The sequence below is a fragment of the Colletotrichum destructivum genome, chromosome 3, assembly GCF_034447905.1.
Source record: "Colletotrichum destructivum chromosome 3, complete sequence".
Lineage (NCBI taxonomy): Eukaryota > Fungi > Ascomycota > Sordariomycetes > Glomerellales > Glomerellaceae > Colletotrichum > Colletotrichum destructivum.
In genome coordinates this window covers 3,971,111-3,991,986 of record NC_085898.1, presented here as the reverse complement: position 1 = coordinate 3,991,986, position 20,876 = coordinate 3,971,111, and the positions used below count along the sequence as shown (strand labels likewise).

Here is a 20,876-nt window from a genome sequence, read left to right as displayed (position 1 = left end):
TATGGGCGCACTGCGATGAGAACATGACCCTCCGCGCCCTGGGTAACTGGCAGTGCAACTCCCCCAAGAATCAGTGCCGCCGCTCCGGCTGCTCTTCTAACTGCGCCTTCTGGCTTTGTGATAAGATATTGTAGTGTTCGTCAGTTGTTGCGTCTTTGGGTTCGTCCATCCGTTGCAATAAGCCAGGGAGCCGTTTGGTGCTCCGGGGCTAAATATCGATTAGACGCTCAAGGTCAGAATGGCATCTCATATCGAAGCAAACGATATGAAAGGGAATTTGTCCCTGGCACCGTCCAACTGAAGTACGAGGCTGCATGAGTCCAACTCCGTGAGATCCGCCATGCACGGACTGGGGTTCTCGTTTCCTCGATCCAACCTTCAGCATTCCGTGCCGCGGCCAAGATAGACTGACTCCTGAAGGACGTTCAAACTAACTTGGTGTGAATAATGTCGAGGAAGGAGACCCTGGCTGACATTTGATGAGCCAAGTCCGTCTCATATGACGAAAGCAAGTATGCCCGAAATTCGCAAGCCGCAATAGAAGTACCACGCTTGCGCCCGAGATTAGGTGTCCAAGATGTTGCCTAAGTCGCCTTTTGAGTAGTAAAATTGATACCGGTCACCATAGAAGGAGAATCTCGGTGCCTCAGCACGTCGCTCGTACCACATCACTTCAGCCTAGAAGTCACGACGCGTGCGGAACATGTCGTGATTTCAGTACGCCAGGAAAACGAAATGGAGATCCCAGCCGCATTTGCAGGGTCAATGTACACGACGGCGACATCAATATAAACAGTGGCGATCAGGGGTTACGCATTATGCCAGAGATTATGTATGCTTTCGCCAACATCTCCCATACCAGTCCTGCCTGCCCGCGGTGCGAAGATCAAGCTGCCAAACGGACTGCAACTGTGACTTCGAACTTGGAAGCCCCACACGGAGGCCTCAGAGAGCCAGAATCGGGTATGGAGTGCAAGGCTGAGTAGGAAAATGGGGATCAAGGGTGACTCGCCGGGAGAGGATTTTGCTATTGAAAGGGAGATCCAGACGAGGCGCATTATGTCAGTTTCGTTGTAGATGGGAGGCGACCTTGTCACACTTTCGAGTGTTAAGATGCTCAACCTGCTGGGTCGAGTGACCAATCACACATCATAAATCACCGAAAGTGACGCCTTGATCGAAGCCTTACTGAAGAGGATCTCGCCGTGATTATCTGAGTATTGAACCGGAACTCGTGATGTTCGAGCCTGTAGGTAGTCAAAGTTGGACATTCCATTTGTGGTCGGGGAAACGAGTGGCCAATACAAAACATGACTTGAAGAACGCGTGAGGCGACTGGCCTGGCTGCCAATGACTCGTATCCAAGGGATTTTCATCGTTTCCAAGCAGAAGGGTGACAGTGACTTCTCCTCAGATAAGGTGTCTCAATGTGTCAAGATGAAGTAGTCCGTCTTCTTGCAGCAAAATGGCTTTTTGTCGACCTGCAATCGCAATGACGCGCAGAGAAACCAACCGCCTCGTCGTCAGCCTCGGCTCTTACTTTCGTTCAGAACTCATAGATCCAAATCCCATATGAATCGTTCGATTCGATCGATCCGGGCACCTTCGTGTCACAAACCCATGTGCCCATAGGGTTGATCAGCAAACGCCCCCGGAGTCAGCCACAGCGAAGCGTTAGTACAATTTTATTTTATTTTAGACGCGGTTAGGGCAGAAAGCACCCGTACCTCGTGTCGAGCTGAAGCCACGGCTAGACCGTTTGGGTCACACTGCGGAAAATATGGAAAATAAAGAGAAAGGCATGACGCCGCAAAACCATCTGGAGACACACCTGCGCGTTCGCGCTGCTTCTCAGTCCTGTCTGGCCAATCTTCGGATGACGCTAGGCGCCCTGGCCACATCATGTTTTCGCACTAGGTTTCTATGGAAGGGCCTCCGCAGTTCGTTCAACGTTTGCAGCTTTCCTTTACGTGGAGGCCCGATGGGTCGGTCGACTTTGCATCCCGAGAGCCGGGCGATTCCAGCGTCAAGCCTGGCCAAGTCAGACATGAGTAACTTGAGATCTAAGGGCGTATTGTGTGTGTTCCACAGTCCGGTATACTTGTGGCCAGCACCGTTGTTTTGTTGGGCGCTTTGCCTATTTGACAGCTGTACACGGAGTTAAAATCTCATAGCAAGACATGCTGTTGTTTATGGCAGGGAAGCTCGATCCCGCCCTGCCGCCAGACGCGGCGTTAGTTCGTTACTATAATAAATCCTCGCAGTCTGTTCATCGTCGGGCGTCAGCCTCGAATAAGCAAGACATTCCCGGGCGTGTCGAAATGAGGAGATGTCTCCGTCTTTCCGTTACCGCCGGAAAGCTGCGGCCAAGAAGATTCAACGTGCCGTAGGCAGACCCAACGGTCGCCGGCCGTCCTGAAAGAGGATGACTGTACCCGAAGTCAGAACGTGGTGGCTCTGGCGGCTTCGTGCCCTCGCCCGTATAATTCTATGTAGATGTAGGCTGAGCACCAGCAGGATTGACGTGAAGGCCCCTTGTCAATGACAGGTCCCTGTTTGTCGTGTTCCACTGTCTGAGCTCTCCGTGTGCGAGAACCCCCTTATTACCTAGTCGATGTCATAACTGGACCAACATGATCTTGGGCTTCAAGTGGGCGGGCGATTTGGGGCTTTGTCGAACCTTTCGTGCTGCTTCCTCCAGAAGGGGTGTCTTGGCTCACTGCAGGTCTCTTCCCCCTTCCTCTTCCCCTTCTCACGGATGGATGCATCCCGTCCTCAACACGGAGCTTCGGGGGGGGGGGCACACTCTGCGGCAGAAATAGACGCAAAGGGGGTCAACAAACAGCATGACACCACGTTGGTCTGGGCGAGCACCTCTCAGTGTTTGGGACACTTTGGTCGGCAGGTCCTAGTAGAAACCTCGAGGGTAAAATTCAAATGTGGCCATCGACGCGTGCCGGTGTCGAGAGGGCCAACAAGTTGGTACTTGAATCTGCAGTTGAGGCGCATACACATGGACCATACGCCATGGCCGCCTAGCCCATGTATAGTGTAGTGGGGATGAAAAAAGCAATGCAGGAAGAATTGCGAGACTTCCAGACTGATGAGAGGCTTCAGGATTCCGGGCTTTCCACCTGGCCCTTGTCTCGGGGCGCGCCTTGCCATGGGAGACTGGAAACCTTTTACGCTGCACCTGCAGCAGATGAACTACGACGTCCAGGGAATGAATGTAATTGACTTTTTCTTCTTTTCTCTCCTTTTCTTCTCTCTTCTCACGATCCATCCCCTTTCGTTTGCATTTCTTAGGCCTTCGCGTTTCAACAGCTTCTCCCGTTAACGTGCTGGGACCCTGCGCCCAGCCAGGTCGGAAAGAAGTCTGTGGGCCGACGTTTTGCAGCGAATTATTTGTCTCGTCTTTTCGGACTATAGTCGGAGTTTGTTGACTCGACTCAGTGGGCCACACGTCCTGCTATAGGACGCCGTTTGTTGATATTGAAGCAGATTGGAAGTCTAAAACAGTGGTCATCTTTACCACGAGCTCACGACTAGCCTTTGCGTGGGTAAAGCAAAGTGTCCCGCTTGGGAGAAGGAACCTGGGCGGCGTTTGTATTTTCATTCTAGAAGGCGGGCTGCTGGCGATGGCTGGGGGCGGGGCGGATGAAAAGAAATCCCAAGCAGGCAGACAGTCAGAGTGGGTTCCGACATGCAATGGGTACATGAGACGCTGCTCCGTCTGGACGACGAATATGCAATACAGGTACCACTGTACAGGTAAGTAGGTCTACTCAGGTACAGTCGACTACCTTGGGGAGAGGAAAGTGCAAGGCGCAATAAAGCCTAACTCAGCTCAGCTGGATTGGGGAGTCAAGACATTCCGAGATGGAGTTTGAGCGGGCGTGCGGTGCAATAAGGCTATTCGTTTGTTACTGTGATATAGAGTATTTTGTAGATAGTATTTATCAACCTTGACAGCTGCAACATACGAGGGTTAGCAAAGTGACCCTTTTGGCTATGGGCTGCCGACCTTGGTGTTGAGGCAGCCCCCGGGGAATACCGCGCTTGCCGATTGATGATAAATATGCTGTGGCCGTGGTGGCGTCGGTGCACGGAGAGTTTTCATCAGATATCGCAGCGATACACAAGTGAGGGCACCTTGGAAGTGTATTCCATGGCAGGACACTGCAGCAGCCGATAGTGTCAAGTTACAGGACGCTATTAAAGCCCCAAAATCGGGAGGCCGAATGAGACAAGTGTCGTCTGTGTTCTGTCTTGGTTTTGTCAGCTGCTAGGGCAGCGAACGAACTTACGGGAACCGGCGACTGCAGGCAGACGCATGCAAGCCAAAAAAAAAAAAAAAGCATCAGAGAGAGAGAGAGAGAGAGAGGGAAAAAATAAAGGGGGGAGGGGGGCGACCTAGCAAGGGGCTCGACGCAGTACTTCGATCGGTCTGGGCCGCTGGAGACCATTGGATAGGGGTCATTGGAGGTTAAATTCGTACCGCAGCCCGCAAAGAAGCACATACCGGCCCATGCCGAAAGTGACTGGCGGGGGGCTGAATCCCATGGAGCTCTAATGGGAGGAGGAGGAAGAGGAGGAGGAGCAGAAGAGGAGCAGAGGAGGCAAGAGGCGGAGTTTTGGACAACACGAGCCGGTAACTTCCCTGTGCCTCCTCTTACCTCAGGATTTCAAAGCAAATTGGGTTTATTGCAAATCTCAATGTTCCTTGCCTGAGCTCACTATTAGTCCCCCAGAGCAGGTGAATGCGGGGCCAAAGCTACTGTGCAAGGTTGGACGTTGCAATTCGGGGGTGTTCCGTGGTGCTGAAGAGTCGTGTGTTTGTGTACCGCACTAGGATCCGTAAATACCGCCCGAACAGCAACTTGGATAAGATATTTAAAGGACCTGTATGCAAGACAATATGTCTTGGGGAGACTGGGGTGGCTTGATGCCGGTGGCTGCGCCGATTCCACTCGAGTATCTGTACCTACCTACCTACCTGCGAAGTAACACGGGCACATGGATGAAAGATTCAGGAAGGCACAGCAACTGGCCCAAACTGACCTGGTTCAGAGCCAAGAGGAACACGCACTCAATGAATCACTATGCGCCAAAAGCGGACCACACATCATGCGCGTAGGTAGATTTTTATGTCTCGTGTACTTCTTTGACGGACGAGTAAGTATTCGGTAGATTGGAGTCGCCGTTGTCGTGCATCGTTGGATCTTGCCTGCCTGTCCGCGTTGCCTGAACACCTAGTGTCTAGCGTATACCTACCTACCTACCTACCTAGGTAGTGAGTGCACTTGGACTGACGCTTTCAAACACAAAAAGGTGATCCGATGTTCCGAGACCGTCTGCGCTCCACGCTGATTGAAGTAGAGTGCCAGGTCCGGAGGACCCCAGTGGAGTCGTATTGTATTTATACTTGCAGTAATTGTGTAATTGGGCGGATAGAGCGAGACAGGTGCAGGATAGCGGCCTTTCCCGAACGGTAGAAATGAGGAAGGGATCATGCCGTGTCCGCCGCCTGCCTGCTTTGCAAAAGTCCCCGATGCCGAAGGCACCGTGGGGATTGAACCGTGGGAAGGTGGGCCCGGCCCGTCCAGCTTTGATATAGTGTACATGTTTTATATCTGTTCTGTAAAACTGCACGGATACAGCACAGAATTACTCCTGCTGTTTCGAGGGCTGATCGGCACGAGAGACCGCCATTGCATAACAAGCATCGTTCAACTTGTCATCCCTTCCCCCACAAGCCACGTGACTTTCATGCAAGCCATGCAAGCCATACTTCAAGCCCGCCCATGTGGAGTGTAAGTGTAGCAAGCAGCCTGAATTTCTGTTCAAGTACGAATACCTGTGGAATACGGAGTACTCTACCAGGCAACATATGAGGTGTGTAGGTGGGCAAGCACTCCCAAGACCGGACACATCGTCGCATCTCTTGAAATCGGCATCCGTTCATGCACGCCCATCCCCCTCACCTTGTCGAAGAACCAGGCAAGTGTGTAGCTATTTTCTTTTCACTTTTCATGCCAATCTAGTTCCTGCTTCCTTCCGTTGACGCCCACATCCTGTTTCTTGCCTGAGAAGGCCTGACGGTACGTATCAGAGAGAGCGGAGACCAACTTTGCCTCCTGCCGCTCATCCTGGCATGGGATGATGTTGCTCTGCTTGCATGTTGGGATTGATGATCAGTACCCACTTACATATCCACAACGGATGAATCAATTGGCCCGTACCGCTGACAAGGGCCCTCCCTACCCTTTTCTTACCTGTCCTGGGAGGGAAGGGGAGTCTGGGACGAATGCATGCAAGCATGCATCCATCGTCGACTCCTCCCCACCTGCTTTTTGGCAGAGAAACAGCAGCTACCAAACGTCCACCAACGGTACCTGTCTGGCGGAGTCCACGTACAGATGCCGAGCGCAAAGGCAGCCACCATTACCTGCTGCCTACTCGGCGCATTAGTTCCCTTGACCGATGGCTCAAGGCTTGGGATGGGAAACGGACACAATAAACAACGCGGTAGACAGCCCTTCTTCGCCCAGGCAGCTTCTGCCAGATGCGGACGGCACAGTACTCTGTCCCTGTATCTTTCCTAAACAGCCGTGATAGCTTACCTTAGGCTTCACTCAGGGTTACTTCCCCTCGACAATCGGCCGTAACGGCAACGGCAACGTCCCGGATCGCTCCCCTCATCTGCATCTGCAGCTGCTGTCAACGCCGCCGGTCCCTCGATCCCGCGGATTCCCGTCCTTCAAAGGCTCCACCCGCGTGCGACATGTCACCAAGCACAACACAGGCACAGCTTCAGGCACAAGGCACAAGGCACAAGGCACAAGGTACAAGGCACGAATTACGAAGCCCCAGAGGCAAAGCTGATGGTGGCAACAGCAGCGGCAATAGTCGTACAGATACCAGCTGGCTGGCCACAGCAAATACGGACGACCTGGACTCATTTCTCGTCCTGTCCAAAGGACCGGCCGCCTTCTTTTAAGCATGGGCACTAGCGGCATCAGGTTCCTCGTGCCAAGAAAGTTAGATGATGATGCTTGCTCTCACCCTCCTTCCCTCTGTCTCTGCTCCCCTCACACTCTCCTCTTTTTGTTCCACCCTAGCCACACCTCCCGGCCCCGTGTCTGTGCTTCTGTTCCAACGACACCCCTCTAGGACCCTCGATTGTCCCAGCAGGACCAGATTTGGGGTCTTGAGCTCCCCAGGACCTGGAAGAGGGTGTGAACTGAGGCGTGGTCTAAAGTGGGCGAGGGGCGTTGGCTTCATTAGTGTTTACCAACTTGCCCCCATCCGCCTCCACCAAGTCCGTGGCTCCACGCCCCAGCAGCGTGGGAACACGGAAAGCCGTCTACGAGTGACTGGTTGGCCGCTCCTTCCAAGCTCAAGCTCACGCCCAGTCTACACTCTCTTGCTCCTCTTGTTCTGAGTCCTACACGGTTGCACTGGACAGTACGAATTCACTCCGAGTGGCGGTTGATGGGCTCATGGGAGCTTCCTTTCATCAATCTCCTCAGTCTTAGACAGGACCAGTTCCACATTGTTTAAGAGTGACCTCCCGATCGAAGCTAACAGGCCTGGATTTGTGACTGGGCGCCAGGGTTGGGACAAGTTCCGCGCTAGAGTTGCGTGGAAGAACGCGCCTACGCGCTGCCAACTGCCAGACGACAGCTGGCGCCGTGCTACACACTCACGCTACTAACACAAATTTGCGCCGACGGACTTGGGAACGTGGGTTTCACAGTATGGGCCTGGCGGCCATGTATACGCAAGCTGGGCTGTACGGCCAACTAACTGCCTCTGAATCCATGCCAACGCCAGGGCGACTCTCCGTTATACATCGTATGCCCTAGCTGTCACGGCTTTTCTATCGCTAGATCCTGGTTCAGGACATCAGATGATTCATATCAACAATAGGAACCTTCCTCATTTCCAGCTAGCCTGGCGTTGATCAAACTTTTAGCAAGCGGCTGTTGACAGGGCCTTGAGTGTCGACTTTTCTTCCAACCCCAGCAAGCCCGTTCTCAGATTCGCCCCCCACAACCACCACCACCACCACCCCGCCGCCGCCGCCGCCGCCGCCGCCGCCAGCCCGGGCGCTTGCTTTGGCTCGTTACATCACCTTGAACTGAAGACCCATGTCTCTACCAGGGCTTATCTGTGCCTCGTTTTCGTTCAGCAGAAGTTCTACGTCCAACTTCTGCCCTAGAGTCACACACACATATGCGCCCGTGGAGAGACCGGTGGCTTTGATTTGAGGGGTGAGTCGAACCTGTCTACAGTAGTCACTGACCTGGCGATCCCTACTCCTTCTTTCCATGCTAAGACCTTGGGCAGACGGCCAGACCAAATCAAGCACGCACCGGTTATTCAAGCCGTTTAGCCTTGGAACAGCCAGCCGTTGCCACGTTTGTCCATTGGCACGGGTAGTGAAGGAAGGGCATCTCCGTCCATATCACGCCTGAGATCGCTCTCCTTGCAAGTGTCTACCACGCCTCCGCCGCTCCATTTCTCACGCGCCATCCCGGAACCTTAATCGACCTAGGGCCGTCGTTCCAAACCGCTTTCCCGAGGCTAAGGAACTGCCAGCAGAACGGTGCTTGAGCTCGCGAGGGCGACAGCGCCAAAAAAATCAAAAGACAAAATAACACTTCTTCACCCCACGCCAGCAGTCTGTCCACCACTTTTCAGGATTCTCGATATAGTCCCAGCCTACTCTTCAATTCATTGTCACTGCTTAGTCGCATCGAGATACCGCACTGTCCTGCACGCACCACATCTTCACTACCAAGGGGCGAGCGAGATCCCTTCAGGATACCACATTCCGCATACCCTCCTGTAACGCGGGCATTAAACCCACATTCTCGGGCAGTTTCGTCTCAATCCTGGAATCACCTACCCAGCTTCGAGCATCCGAGTCTGACCCTGTCTCTCGATCTTTACCCCTTGTCGGACCCAAGTGAGTGGAACCACGGCACATCGGCGCACACCAACCTGGTGTTTTCCGTTCACGACCGAAGGAGAGTTGACACTGGCTCGTGCTTGGGACTCGATTCCCATACCAGTTGGTGCTCCGATTAATGCCCCTTGGCTTCGGCTTAACCCTGGCCAACCACACCTGGCCATCTTCTCCTTGCCAGCCTTCAAGGGCTTTCGATTTCAACCGGGATTGTCCTGAGCACAAAGGCTAGACACCATCACCTCATCATCATCTCCCTACAAGTCTCGACTTCCCTTCTTAGCGTAGCACCTGCCAGGAGCCCACGTCGTAACGCCAATCCCGCCAGCAGATCACCAAAGCGTGGACTGCGATACCCGCCCTCCAGTTAACCCAGTTACATTTTGGGCGTCCAGGAGCCCCACTACGGTCATCACCACTCGCCGTGCAGACTGCGGAAGGGACAGTTGTGGCTCTGGGTGACCTAGACCCTCTTCAGGGTGGCACAGCTCACTCAATCCTGGTTCTCCAAAATAAGGACCTGTTGACCTCCCTTTCACTGTGGTTCATAACTCCAAGGACGGACCCCTCTTCAACCTATGCCGAGCTAGCAGCTGCTCCCCCTCCCACGTCCAATCCTCCGCAATTCTACCAAGCTGGCTGGAGTCGTTGTTTTGAAGAAATAGTATCCATGCCCCGGACCAAAAGCAGCCAGCTCAACAGCAGAAGCTCTGGATCTGGTTGGCCTGATCGGCGTGTTACAGCCCCCCCTTCCTCGGACCGACCTTCTTTCCATAATCCTCGGCGTCTTCGACTCCTGGGAGTCATTCTTTAACGACACTCTGGCTCACTCGACGGCCGTCCTTCCCAGGCAAAGCACGGCTTGACTCTGACCACACCCCACTACACCTCGCCCCGCTTCGCGAGAAGCGACCCACGAAGTTCAAGGGATACAGTCTTTTTTGCCCCCAGAGCATGTCAGCTCTTGAGGACATCCCGACACGCGTTCCACAATACCTCATCTTCTTGGCCCCCTTGTCTTTTACATAGAAACCGCAACACCGTTAGCTCCCGATCACGAAAATGGGCGATTACTACCATCACTTCCTCACCTCCATGACGGGGGTGGCTGTCAGCCAAAGCACAAGCCCAAAGGACACTCATCCTCCTCAGTTTCCCGGATCCCAGATGCCAATGATGGGTGGTGCCATGCCTGGACCCTATCCTAATTTGGGATACTTCACTGGCTTCCCCGACCCAGTCGGACTTGCTGCTCCCAAGTCCTCGAGGAATCGAAGGAAGTCGGCACCGGGTCTGGATCACGTCAAGCACCGCCGCACAAGGTCCGGATGCTACATGTGCAGAAGCCGGAGAGTCAAGGTGGGTTTTTTCGAAGAAGCCACAAGCGAGGTCTTTTTCTTCTAATTGCGGAGATAGTGCGATGAAACTCGACCGGTCTGCGACAGTATGTGAACCAGAACTTGCCTTGGGAGGACATCTAAGCTGATTCGATTATAGGATGTCGGAAGGGAAGTCGCGAATGCATCTACCCGGAGGCTCCGGTAACCAGGGGATCGGCTGCACAGTCCACGACATCCAAAGACGGATCGTCAACTCAGGAGACCAGTCCAGATTCCTCTAACGACGCAGAAGACAGAGAGGAAGAACCCGAGCCTGCCGGGTTAGACACCATCCTGGACGAGGATGAAGGGGACGAGGCGTCCTATCAGAAGCAAGTTCCCCGGACAAGCAGAAGCAGCACAACCTCATCGGCCACTCTACAGCGCATAGGGGGCACACGCCATGACTCCGAGACGCCGTCGCATGAAGGGACCAAAAGCTCATCGCCTTCCGCGTCGACGAGTAGTCAAGCAACGACCGCATATGCGATGCCAGATCTCGCGATTCTGTCGCTGAGTGGCCACGCCGACTGGTCACATCTGCCTGCTGACTTGCGCCAGCACCTGGAGTACTTTTGCGAAAACGTCACACACTACCACTACTGTATGTTGACAGACGCCCACGAATTCTTTCGTGTCATTCTTCCAAATTTTGCTCTACAAAACGAGGCTTTGCTTCACGCGATCGCCGGGTTTGCTGCATATCAACGTACACTGCAAGATCCCAATGGCAAAATAGAGGAATTTTTGAAGTACTACAACAAGAGCGTGATACTTTTGCTCAGCTCGCTGAAGAGAAAAGAGAAACATAATGTCGCCACGCTTCTGACAGTGCTACAGCTTGCCACGATCGAGGTATGGAAAGGACAATCTTGGTCGCCTTGGGCATGCTTCTTGCTAATGGGAATGATAGGAGTACTTGGGTGACTGGATCAATCTTATGGGGCACCAAAAGGCCGCATTCGAGATGTTGACGCACCTCTTCACCCCGGAGACGGCTGCTCAGAGTGCCCTTGGAAGAATGATCGTGTCCTGGTACGGGCGCTTCGACATCTTCATTGCTCTGATGGGTGGATTTCCTACAATGCTATCCCCCGAATGGTTCACAGCCTTTGTCGAACACTGCGACCAGCAAGCCATCTTGGACGAGGCAGATAGCCTACATTGGAAGTTGGAAGCAGAGTCAGGCCGTCTAAGAGTCATCTCAAGAGAGATGTCGACTCTATTTGCGCGGGGCAGCAGGGGCCAGATCTCGTCCGAGGACTTCGCAACCGAACACGAACGAATCCAGAACTTGCTCCAGTGCTGGAGAGATGGCTGGGACCATGCGCTCACCGACCCGTCTTACCTCGTCACGGATCTCGGCCACACGCGATCCCTGAGTGACGATGACATCGTGGACCCCTATGCCCCCGGGGTATTGTATGACTTCCCCATCTTCTCCACGACATTGCTCACCAGCGAATTCAACTCCACTATGATGATGCACAAATGCCAATCATCGACGACACAGCGAGAACAGCTGTACGGCGAGCTGCGAGGTCACGCGTACGCCATCTGTCAAATCTTTGAGGCCGTGGAAAAGTGGCCGTCGAGTCCAAAGGGCAGTTTGATTCTCATACAGGCCTGCATCGCCCTTTCAGCACTGTTCCTGCCGCAGGATGCTAAACATCACACCTGGATCAGGAGAAAATTTGCATTGTTAGAGACTATGGGGTAAGTGGCCCCCCCGGAGCAGTCCGGCGTTTGTGCAATCCGTGCCGTGCGTAACAGAGACTGACTTGACTTGCTCGTCCAAGATACATCCATCCGATTACGCTCCGCACCAAGATGGCCGAGATGTTTCATGAGCCTTCCTGTGTGCGGTGGTGGCTGCCCAATGACGAGGGCTACAGTCGGATACTGCAGAACGTTCGGACCTTCGCCGATGAGCGCAACGCCAACGCCGTTTCCGCACAAGCGGAAAACCTCCGTGAGGTTCGTCACATCTTTGCCAAGATGCAAATGGCGGAGGAGGATGCAAATCAGGCCTGAGTAGGGTACGGAAAGTTGGCTCCGTTGGTCTGTTGCCATTAGCGGGGAGGAGAGGATGAAGCCCTTGGAATAGGCTGACGAAGAGAACGCTGACGCAGGCGTTCTCAGCAAAACGGATGGGGAGCAGAAAAGAAGAACATATGAAAAATGGGGCGAGCAACAAAGGCGCCGACAGCAGAAACACGTTATATACACGCTTGGATATACATCAAACCGGCCTTCTCCGGAGCGACGACCTCTGCGGTGTGGTGTCCACACATGAAGGAAGCGCCGATGTATCGAGTCTCGTCAACGAGGAGCGAAGCGGGCGGTGAACGGTACCCCGGAGCCCGACCAGCTCCCTCTGCTGCAACTCTCATAGCAGCATAGGTACCACCCTGACCCTCCCCTTTTCTTTTCAAACCTGACATAGACCACGTCTCGCGGGGCGGGCCACCCAATTTGGTGTTGGTTGGTCCTTTTTTCCATCTTTCTCGCTCGCAACCCCTGGAGGAGACCAATGTATTGCATTATGCTGTCCCACGCCCCCTTTCTCTCTTCTGCTCTTCTGGGACATCTTGATAACTTCACTGACACCAACTGGAGTTCTTCCTGTTACACATAGACAGACGTTGTCATCATCTTCTCCCTTCATATTGATACACTGCTCCTGTGACGCGCCAAAAAAGAAAAAAAAGAAAAACTACATCACGAGCATCGGGAGTGCAAGAGAGAGAAAGAAAAAAAGAACAATAATACATACATGGATCTCATCTCATCACAAGTAACAGAAGAAAATATCGAAGTGCTCCATGAGAACTTCGTGGCCGTGTCGAGCAGCTCCCTCGGGTTGACCACAATAGTACAAGTGTCGTCCCTGTTGGCCCTAGGACAGACCAGAGATAGGCGAAGATGGTGACTGTTTGCCTGAACCCCCCACCCCTTTTGACGAAAAAAAAGGAAGAAAAAAAAACATGACCACATCTATACTTCCAAACCCATCAGGATTAGCAAGGTCATTAAGCTTCTTCCCCCAATAATGCCTCCTTCTTGTCTTCCCCTTCTTTAGAAAGTGTCTTGAGCTCATTGTCGCCCTTGTCGAATTCTTCAGGTTTGCTGTCATCTTCTGTGGCATCTGTGGTCGCCGACTCGACCGCTTTGGCCGAGTTCTGAACGATATCATGAACGCTGACCTCTCCAATCTCGGTGGATTCTTCCTCGCCGTCGGCAGTATCATTGTCGGAACTGTTGTCTGACTTTTCAGTTTCGCCATCGGCTTCTTTCGCCTTGGACTCCGTCTGAGATTCGGTCAACCCAGAGGACTCCTCGACCTCGTCTGCTACTGACGCGCTGCTCGGGTCATCATCCATTGGCTTGACATAGTCTGTCGCATCATAGGGCTCTGTTTCAGATCTCTCAGACTCAACGACTTGAGGTTCTGGCATCACAGGCTCCTCTTCTTCCGTGGGTGATGCATCGTCCATGACCTCCTTCTCGACAATGACAGGCACGTCCGCCGCCTCGGGCTCCTCCTCGACCGTGTCGGGGGTCGATATGCGCATCTCCCGCAGTTTGCTTGTCACGTCAACCTCCTCCTCTTCAGCCTCTACGACAGTCGTCACGGCACTGCCGACAGACGGGCTCGCTCTAACGTGGCGTCTCGTGGCAGTGCGACCCACGGGTTGGAAATTGTCGTCCAAGTCCTGAACGCCGCCTTCACCGCGGCTCGGAGGCTTGACGATCGAAATTGGCAGCTGCTTCTTATCGCCGCCGTTGGCGTCAGGCACGGCCGTAGCGGTCTCTAGACCCTCAGCCTCGGGCGGTAGTTTGTAGTTCTCGGCGGGGAGGAGGTCGTACATGTCGCAGACGGTCTTGAAAAAGACATAGAGCCCGGTCTGTCCCTCGATGGTCCAGAAGACGGCGCGATGCTGGAACCAGGCATGGGCAAAGATGCGGTGCAGGCGGCGGAAGACGTTGACGAGGTTCTTGACGGCTACACCCTTATTGTGGACATCAGAGAGGACGACAAAGCGCGAGGGGAAGATCTTAGGGTCCGTGACGATATTGGCGGCCCAGTCGAGCGTATGGCAGCAATAGTCGATGGCGCAGCAACTCTTGGGCTGCTCGTGGACGGCGCAGAGGAACTGCCATTCGGAAGCGCGCATCTCGGGACACGTCGCGGCGCTGCAGGGCGGTGAGTCGAAGAGGAAGCCGACGATGAGGGTGTTGCACTGGGATATAAGGAACCGGCACAGTTCATACAGCCAGAGAGTGCGGTCGATGCCCGGCGGAGGGGCCGCGAGTTGAATGGCTGTCGCTCGGGTTATCGGGGTGCTGTTGCTGTTGGTATGGTGGTAATGTAGGGCGGCCAAGTGCTCTTGGAGCTGGAAAGCCGAGTCGAGCTGTACGGTAGGTATAAGGTCAGCGTGAAGGCCGCGCGCGGAAATAAAAGAGGGAGGGAGGTAGGTGGATCGTAGTGGTTTCGCAGTGCCGTGTACGCACCTCGTTAAGGGGGACAAGCGGCGGACCAGCAGCCATATCGGCGGCCTTGGTGCCCGGGTGTATGCGACGCCTCGAGTTTGCTTCGATGAGTGACTGCTCCATGGGCGAGGCTTGACGGTTGGACTGCGCGCCCATCGAGGGGGATTTGGGGCCGATTTGGATTTCGGCGGGCGGCGGTGGGCTGGGCAGCCGGGGCGAGCTCGGCGCCATTGACATTGTAAAGGGGCGGGCAAGAGAGCACTTTGGGATGAATGAAGGTGTGGGATACGTATGCAGCGTTCGGTGGGTGTCTTTTTTCGGTTGTCGACCTCCTCGCCTTCAAAGGTCGCGGTCAGAGGTGCAGGTTACGTGGTGTCTATCGTCGTCGTTGGACCAGGTGCCAAAAAGTCGAGGCGGGCGGCTAAGTCGAGCTCCAAGTCACCCACATCGAACCCGTTGGGGGTCAGAGCTTCTCTCCGTTCGGGACGCTGGTACCCTCCAGCCCAAGGACCCTCGGCTTAGTCAGAAACAGTTCCCCGGAGCAAGAGTCGTTTTCTCTCACTGCCCGGCCAAAGTGACCGAAAATAGAGCGGGGCGACGTGGAAAACCTGGTTCAGATAGGTACGTACCAGGCCTGCAACAACCTCATTCACAGGCAGGGAAACTTCCCTCACTCTATCCGTACAGAACACTCAAACGGCATTTTCTACTACATACTGATTGTTCTGTGAAGCATATCCTCGGTGTATCCAAAGCTACCTTTAAGAGAAAGAGAGGACCCTTCTGTGGACCCGAATATTTTATCTTCTTACAGATCTGGTCTGAGCTTGGCCACAGGGTTCCCCTCCAATCCGCCATGGATTCTGACGATGACGCCCCGCCTGATCTGGTAAAGGTGCATACCCCGGAGGAAGAAGGAGAGGAAGACGGGCGTCCTAGGGACAATGGGGGCAAGGTCCCCATTACCATTGTGACGGGCTATCTTGGTGCTGGGAAGACGACTCTTCTCAACTACATTTTGACGGCTCGGCATGGAAAGAAGATTGCTGTCATCATGAACGGTATGTTGCCGCACGACCAGAGGTTAAGTTGATAATCGAGCTAACACCAGTTTGCAGAGTTTGGCGACTGTAAGCATGCTTAGCCCGTGTAAAAGATTTTGGAGTTGCTTACATGTCCTAGCACTCGACATTGAAAAGTCTCTCACCGTGAATAAGGGTGACAGTCAAGTGGAGGAGTGGCTGGAAGTTGGCAACGGTTGCATTTGCTGCTCTGTCAAGTAAGCAACCATGTATCGGGTCAATCACAATACTAACGTTAGAATTCGCCAGGGACTCTGGCGTCAATGCCATCGAATCCCTTATGGCAAAGAAGGGCGCATTCGACTTTATCCTGCTGGAAACCACAGGCTTGGCTGATCCTGGGAACCTCGCCCCTTTGTTCTGGGTCGACGACGGCCTAGGAAGCACCATCTACTTGGACGGTATTGTGACCCTCGTAGACGCGAAGAACATCCTTCGCAGTCTCGACGATCCCGCCGGCAAGGTTGAAATCGACGAGCACCACAATGACGACGACCATGGGCACGGCCCGCTTATGACGACCGCGCACGTCCAGATCTCGCACGCCGATGTCGTTGTCGTCAACAAGGCGGACCTTGTATCCGATGAAGAGCTGAAGCAAGTCATTGCGAGGGTAGAGTCCATCAATGGTCTCGCCTTGATCCACGTCACTAAGCAGGGCGAGGTACCCAACCTTGAGGGCTTCCTGCTGAATTTGCATGCATACGACAAGGTTCCAGAGCTTGATGCTAGGCCAAAGGGTCACAATCACCCAGACCCCGTGAGTAAACATTGTCGGGTGTGACTGAACGACTGTCGCTAATCCCATAGACCATTTCCACCGTCTCGGTGCCGGTGCCAATGCTGAGGCGTTCACAGCTTGACGTTGTCGACGAATGGATGCGTGCAGTTCTTTGGGACCATCGAGTGCCTGGAGATGAGACGGCGGTAGTGGAGGTCCATCGGTCAAAGGGTCGGATCGTGTTCGAAGACGGCCACACAATGTTTGCCCAGGGCGTTCGGGAGACGTTCGAGATAACGGCTTCGTCGCAAAACACACGTGAGGCGGCGGGAGCCCAGGACGGTAAAATCGTACTTATTGGAAGATATCTAAAGGGCCTCGACTTTGAGAAGAGTCTTGTAGACCTTCTTGACTTGAGAGCAAAGGGAAAAGATGATCTGCACGACGCAGACAAGTCAAATGAGTAGAACACGTTGCGATTTGTGCACCTTCACTTGGCAGGTAGTTAGTTGGTGATGTTTCCTTCTCTGGCGCAGTCAGTCTTGAAGACACTTTGTAACTGGTAAGAAGCAGCTTGTATACGGACTTCGAGCGAAGGCGCTTAACATTAAGAGCCCAAGTGGGAGAAGATGGACCATCCAAATGGGTGGACTAAGTAGCCTCACCACGGTGGACTGAAGATTTGGTGGAAGACTTGACTAGAAGACGCTCAGAGTGGTTTGGATGCTCCTCGTCATCCATGCCGCATAGGGACAGCCTGCCTTAGCGGCTCCAGGACCAGAGCGAGACCTTGGGACAAGAAGCGTTGCTCACATACATCGTCAACACCCGGTCATTGCGGAAGCTGTCATCCCATGTATCGGGAACGGCGTGATGTCAAAAAAAGGCCCCAGGGACACCTACCGCAGTAGCGCGGGTTTACACTGATGCAGGGGTATTTTGGAGGGGCTCAAGACGCACAGGCCATCGGATCCATCTTTGACCGGTGCTCCGCGTTAGTGTTGGCTGGGCTTCGACCTTCCCTACTGTACACCAACAATCCCCGGCAGAGAGCTTCAATTGTGTGCAAGCTTCGAGCCACAACGACTCCTTCGAGCGAACCCGACCCATCGTCGAGCCGAATTGAACCCCGAATCCCCTATCCTGCCCGCCGACGAGCTACACGACGCGACTCTTTTGCTGCGACCACGTACCGCGAAGAACCTTCATCATGAACCGACCAGGTAGGCATGATCCTCTGTCGTCTCTTTTCAGCCTTGGGGTACCCCGCCGTTTGCCTGTCTGTCAAGACCATCTGGATCCTGTCGCGACTTTCAATGCTGGTCGCTACGACTCTATGCCGTTGAGAAACACTGTTGGAATAATGCGACGATGCATGCGACCAGCTACGCCGTCATCAATGCCACCAGTAGATCCCTCGCCGTCCCCAGAGCCTCAAGTCTCGACATTCAGCGCCGGCCTTGCCTGACATAGATATGGGTTTTTTGATGGACAAACGGGGCCATCATTTGACATACGCTTCTTGGATGCAATATTCTTGGACACTATTTCTCCCAGAAAGCCGCTCTTCGAGGTTCCCAAGCTGACAATGGGCGCAACAAGTAGGAGTGGCCCCTCAATCGCTGCGTGGTATACCAGCAGGCTTTGGTGGCCAACAGCAGCAGCAGCAGCAGCAGCAGCAGCAGCAGCAACAACAACAACAACAACCTGGGAGGACGGTGTCAAACAGATTACCAAATGGCAAGATAGGTAGGGCCACATAGTCTTTGTCCATGTGCTATAAGGCTACACGCGACCCATAAGAAGCAATATGTTAACTCGGCATGTCTGGAATCACAGGCAGTAATGGATCTGGCTGGGCCTTTGGAGGAGGAGTGCCCATGGGAGGTGCTGGTCTGCAAAATCAAGGCCGTCAACTTGGAGGAAACGTGAGCTTTGCACAGAGCTTAAGCGGGTCGCAACCGGCAACACCGCTGGACCTTTCGTACGTTCTTTCCTCTCCTCCTCTCCTCCTTCCTCTGCAACAGATGGACAATCACTTCACCCCCCCTGCATCTACCCTGTTTTTACTTCCGCGATGACCTCCCCCTTCTCCTTTTACTTCCCCTTTCCACAACGGCTACACCTGTCACAATCCGACCCTCATACCCACTACTCACCTCACACCTCATACCGAGTCGCCCTGTTCTTCTTTGCCCTTGCAAAGTCGTCGTCATCTCTTGTTACCTCCCACAACAATGAGAAAAAAGCATCGGCTGGTTAGAAAGAGAGCCACAGCAAAGGAGAAGATGGGTTCACCCGCTTCCTCTGCCGAATTGCCTAAAAAGGGCTACGCTGAGGTTCTCAAGAAGTAAATTTCCCGTCTGGGATCTTTTCTCCTCTCTTTTCATTATCACTTTCATAAATCCCACTCTCCTGCCTCTGTGGCGCATTTCAAAACTTGATATCTTGTTTGATGCTGGCGGTGGTGGATGCTAACTTTTGAAGTAGCGAATTTCCGTCTCTCTCCAACAACGCCCATATGAACACGAGCGGTCAATCGAACATGTGGTCATCAACAGCATCGCGGAACCTGGGCGGCGGTGGCGGCCCTGTACCGCGCAACCAGCAGTCGACGCCACTCTCGGCACAGAGCACGCAGGATGAGTTGTTTCCCCCTACGTCGGCTCGCCAAGGCGCCTTCCGCTTCGGTGGCCAGAACAGTGGAGGCCCAGCCCCTCAGGCGCAATCCAACCCGGTAGATGACTTCCCGCCTCTGAACAGGAATGCGAACGGTGAGATTGGTGGCGAGCGTGGCGCCAACTTGATGCCTTCTTTGGGCTTTGGCAACCAAGCGAGCCCCTCCCCCGCAGCGATACCTCCTCCCCGAAGTGCAGGCGCAGGTAATGGTCTGCTTAACGCGCTTTCTGCGAATAGTAGACCAGATGGCCGCTCCCCGTCAATTGTCAGCGTACAGGGTACGTTAGTTGTCACCGTGCTATACCCTGGCTCTCACTGACGTGTTTCAAGACCTACCAAGAACACAAGACGGATCTACCGAGAAGAGCAGTCTTCTCCGCGAAGAAACACCCGGTGACAGCTCAGCTCAAGCCGCCGAGAGCCGAAACCCCCTAGGAGCTATCGGTAATGACTCGGTCACCGGCAAGGCCAAGGATGAGAACGATGCCCAGTCCCCCGAGGTCCAGGATCCGCTGGCAGGAATGGCGCCCATCGACAAGTTCGGCATGAAGGGCCTGCGTGTTCTCATGAACAACTACCCCAGCTACGGAGCGCTCATGCAGGGGATGGATCCCAACGAGTTTGGTCTGAACGTCAACTCGTCAGAGTAAGGAGGGAAATCGATGCTCGTGAGACGGGCCATCTGCTAATTGTTTCAGTCTCATCTCGACGCAGATTTACTCCCTCTTCGACGACACGCCGCCCCGTCCTGCGATCCCCAGCGTTCGTCTGCCAGAGTGCTACAAAGTGACCAACGTCCAGCCCATCGACACAAAGATCCCGTCGTTCAACGAGGAGACTCTCTTTTGGATCTTTTACAGTTGCACGCAGGATATCAAGCAGCACTTGGCTGCCGTCGAGCTGTGTGTATTGTATTTCCAACTTGACCCCGAGGTTCGCTGACAGTGTTGCAGACACAACAGAAACTGGCGGTGGCACAAGAAGTTGCACGTCTGGCTGACAAAGGATGAGCTTATGATGCCCACCAACATTGCCCCTCACCTCGAGCGTGGCTACTACATCGTCTGGGACACCACCAATTGGCGGAAAGAGCGGGTATGTATCAATCTTTCTTGAAGCGACTTGCTGGTCACTGACCCTGGATGCAGAGAGAGCTCACGCTCCACTACGGTGATCTCGCGGCGAATCTGGTACAACCGACCGCATAGGTCCATCCTGGTTACGGTTCGCTAGCTTTCTCGGTGGGTTGACGAGGCTTGGAATGGTCTAATACCTGAGCACTGGGCATTTCACCCGACAGGCGTTGGGTTCATGTTGATACGGCAACGTTTTACAGGCTTCCGGATTGAAGCTGGGCTAGGCGGATGGCAAAAGCTGCCTAACACTGCTTTGTGTGTATGAGTCACTGATCAATGGGAATTATCCACGGCCGTCAAATGAAGGGAAATAAAACATGACGATGCCCATGCTTCGAAAGCACCGCTGTCTTCATGCTCTGCTCCCTTTAACAACATGTGTGATTCTACCTGCCAACGAAATGCTGTGGT

The 20,876-nt window shown here is 53.9% G+C and overlaps 4 protein-coding genes across 4 annotated transcripts; 3 read left to right on the top strand and 1 right to left on the bottom strand.

The window, feature by feature from the left end:
- The first annotated feature begins 8,356 nt into the window (after positions 1 to 8,356).
- Positions 8,357 to 13,315, top strand: CDEST_05306 (Putative zn(2)Cys(6) fungal-type DNA-binding domain, fungal transcription factor). The gene is made up of 5 exons (XM_062921465.1): positions 8,357 to 10,333; positions 10,391 to 10,418; positions 10,472 to 11,208; positions 11,267 to 12,069; positions 12,153 to 13,315. The coding sequence occupies exons 1-5, from the start codon at positions 10,037 to 10,039 to the stop codon at positions 12,385 to 12,387; spliced, it is 2,100 nt and encodes a 699-aa protein (XP_062777516.1). The 5' UTR covers positions 8,357 to 10,036; the 3' UTR covers positions 12,388 to 13,315.
- A 1-nt stretch (position 13,316) lies between these two features.
- CDEST_05305 (Putative MOB kinase activator family) lies at positions 13,317 to 15,260 on the bottom strand. The gene is made up of 2 exons (XM_062921464.1): positions 14,869 to 15,260; positions 13,317 to 14,768 (listed from the first exon to the last, which is right to left on the bottom strand). The coding sequence occupies exons 1-2, from the start codon at positions 15,082 to 15,084 to the stop codon at positions 13,386 to 13,388; spliced, it is 1,599 nt and encodes a 532-aa protein (XP_062777515.1). The 5' UTR covers positions 15,085 to 15,260; the 3' UTR covers positions 13,317 to 13,385.
- A 248-nt stretch (positions 15,261 to 15,508) lies between these two features.
- CDEST_05304 (Putative cobW/HypB/UreG, nucleotide-binding domain, cobW-like domain superfamily) lies at positions 15,509 to 17,511 on the top strand. The gene is made up of 5 exons (XM_062921463.1): positions 15,509 to 15,908; positions 15,966 to 15,977; positions 16,030 to 16,126; positions 16,179 to 16,689; positions 16,740 to 17,511. The coding sequence occupies exons 1-5, from the start codon at positions 15,704 to 15,706 to the stop codon at positions 17,115 to 17,117; spliced, it is 1,203 nt and encodes a 400-aa protein (XP_062777514.1). The 5' UTR covers positions 15,509 to 15,703; the 3' UTR covers positions 17,118 to 17,511.
- Positions 17,512 to 17,860: 349 nt separating this feature from the next.
- Positions 17,861 to 20,537, top strand: CDEST_05303 (Putative CCR4-NOT complex subunit 2/3/5 domain superfamily protein; the record flags this gene model as incomplete). Its single annotated transcript, XM_062921462.1, has 8 exons — positions 17,861 to 17,873; positions 18,256 to 18,399; positions 18,490 to 18,634; positions 19,141 to 19,607; positions 19,660 to 19,975; positions 20,028 to 20,231; positions 20,283 to 20,424; positions 20,478 to 20,537. The coding sequence occupies 8 exons, from the start codon at positions 17,861 to 17,863 to the stop codon at positions 20,535 to 20,537; spliced, it is 1,491 nt and encodes a 496-aa protein (XP_062777513.1).
- Between the last annotated feature and the right edge of the window lie 339 nt (positions 20,538 to 20,876).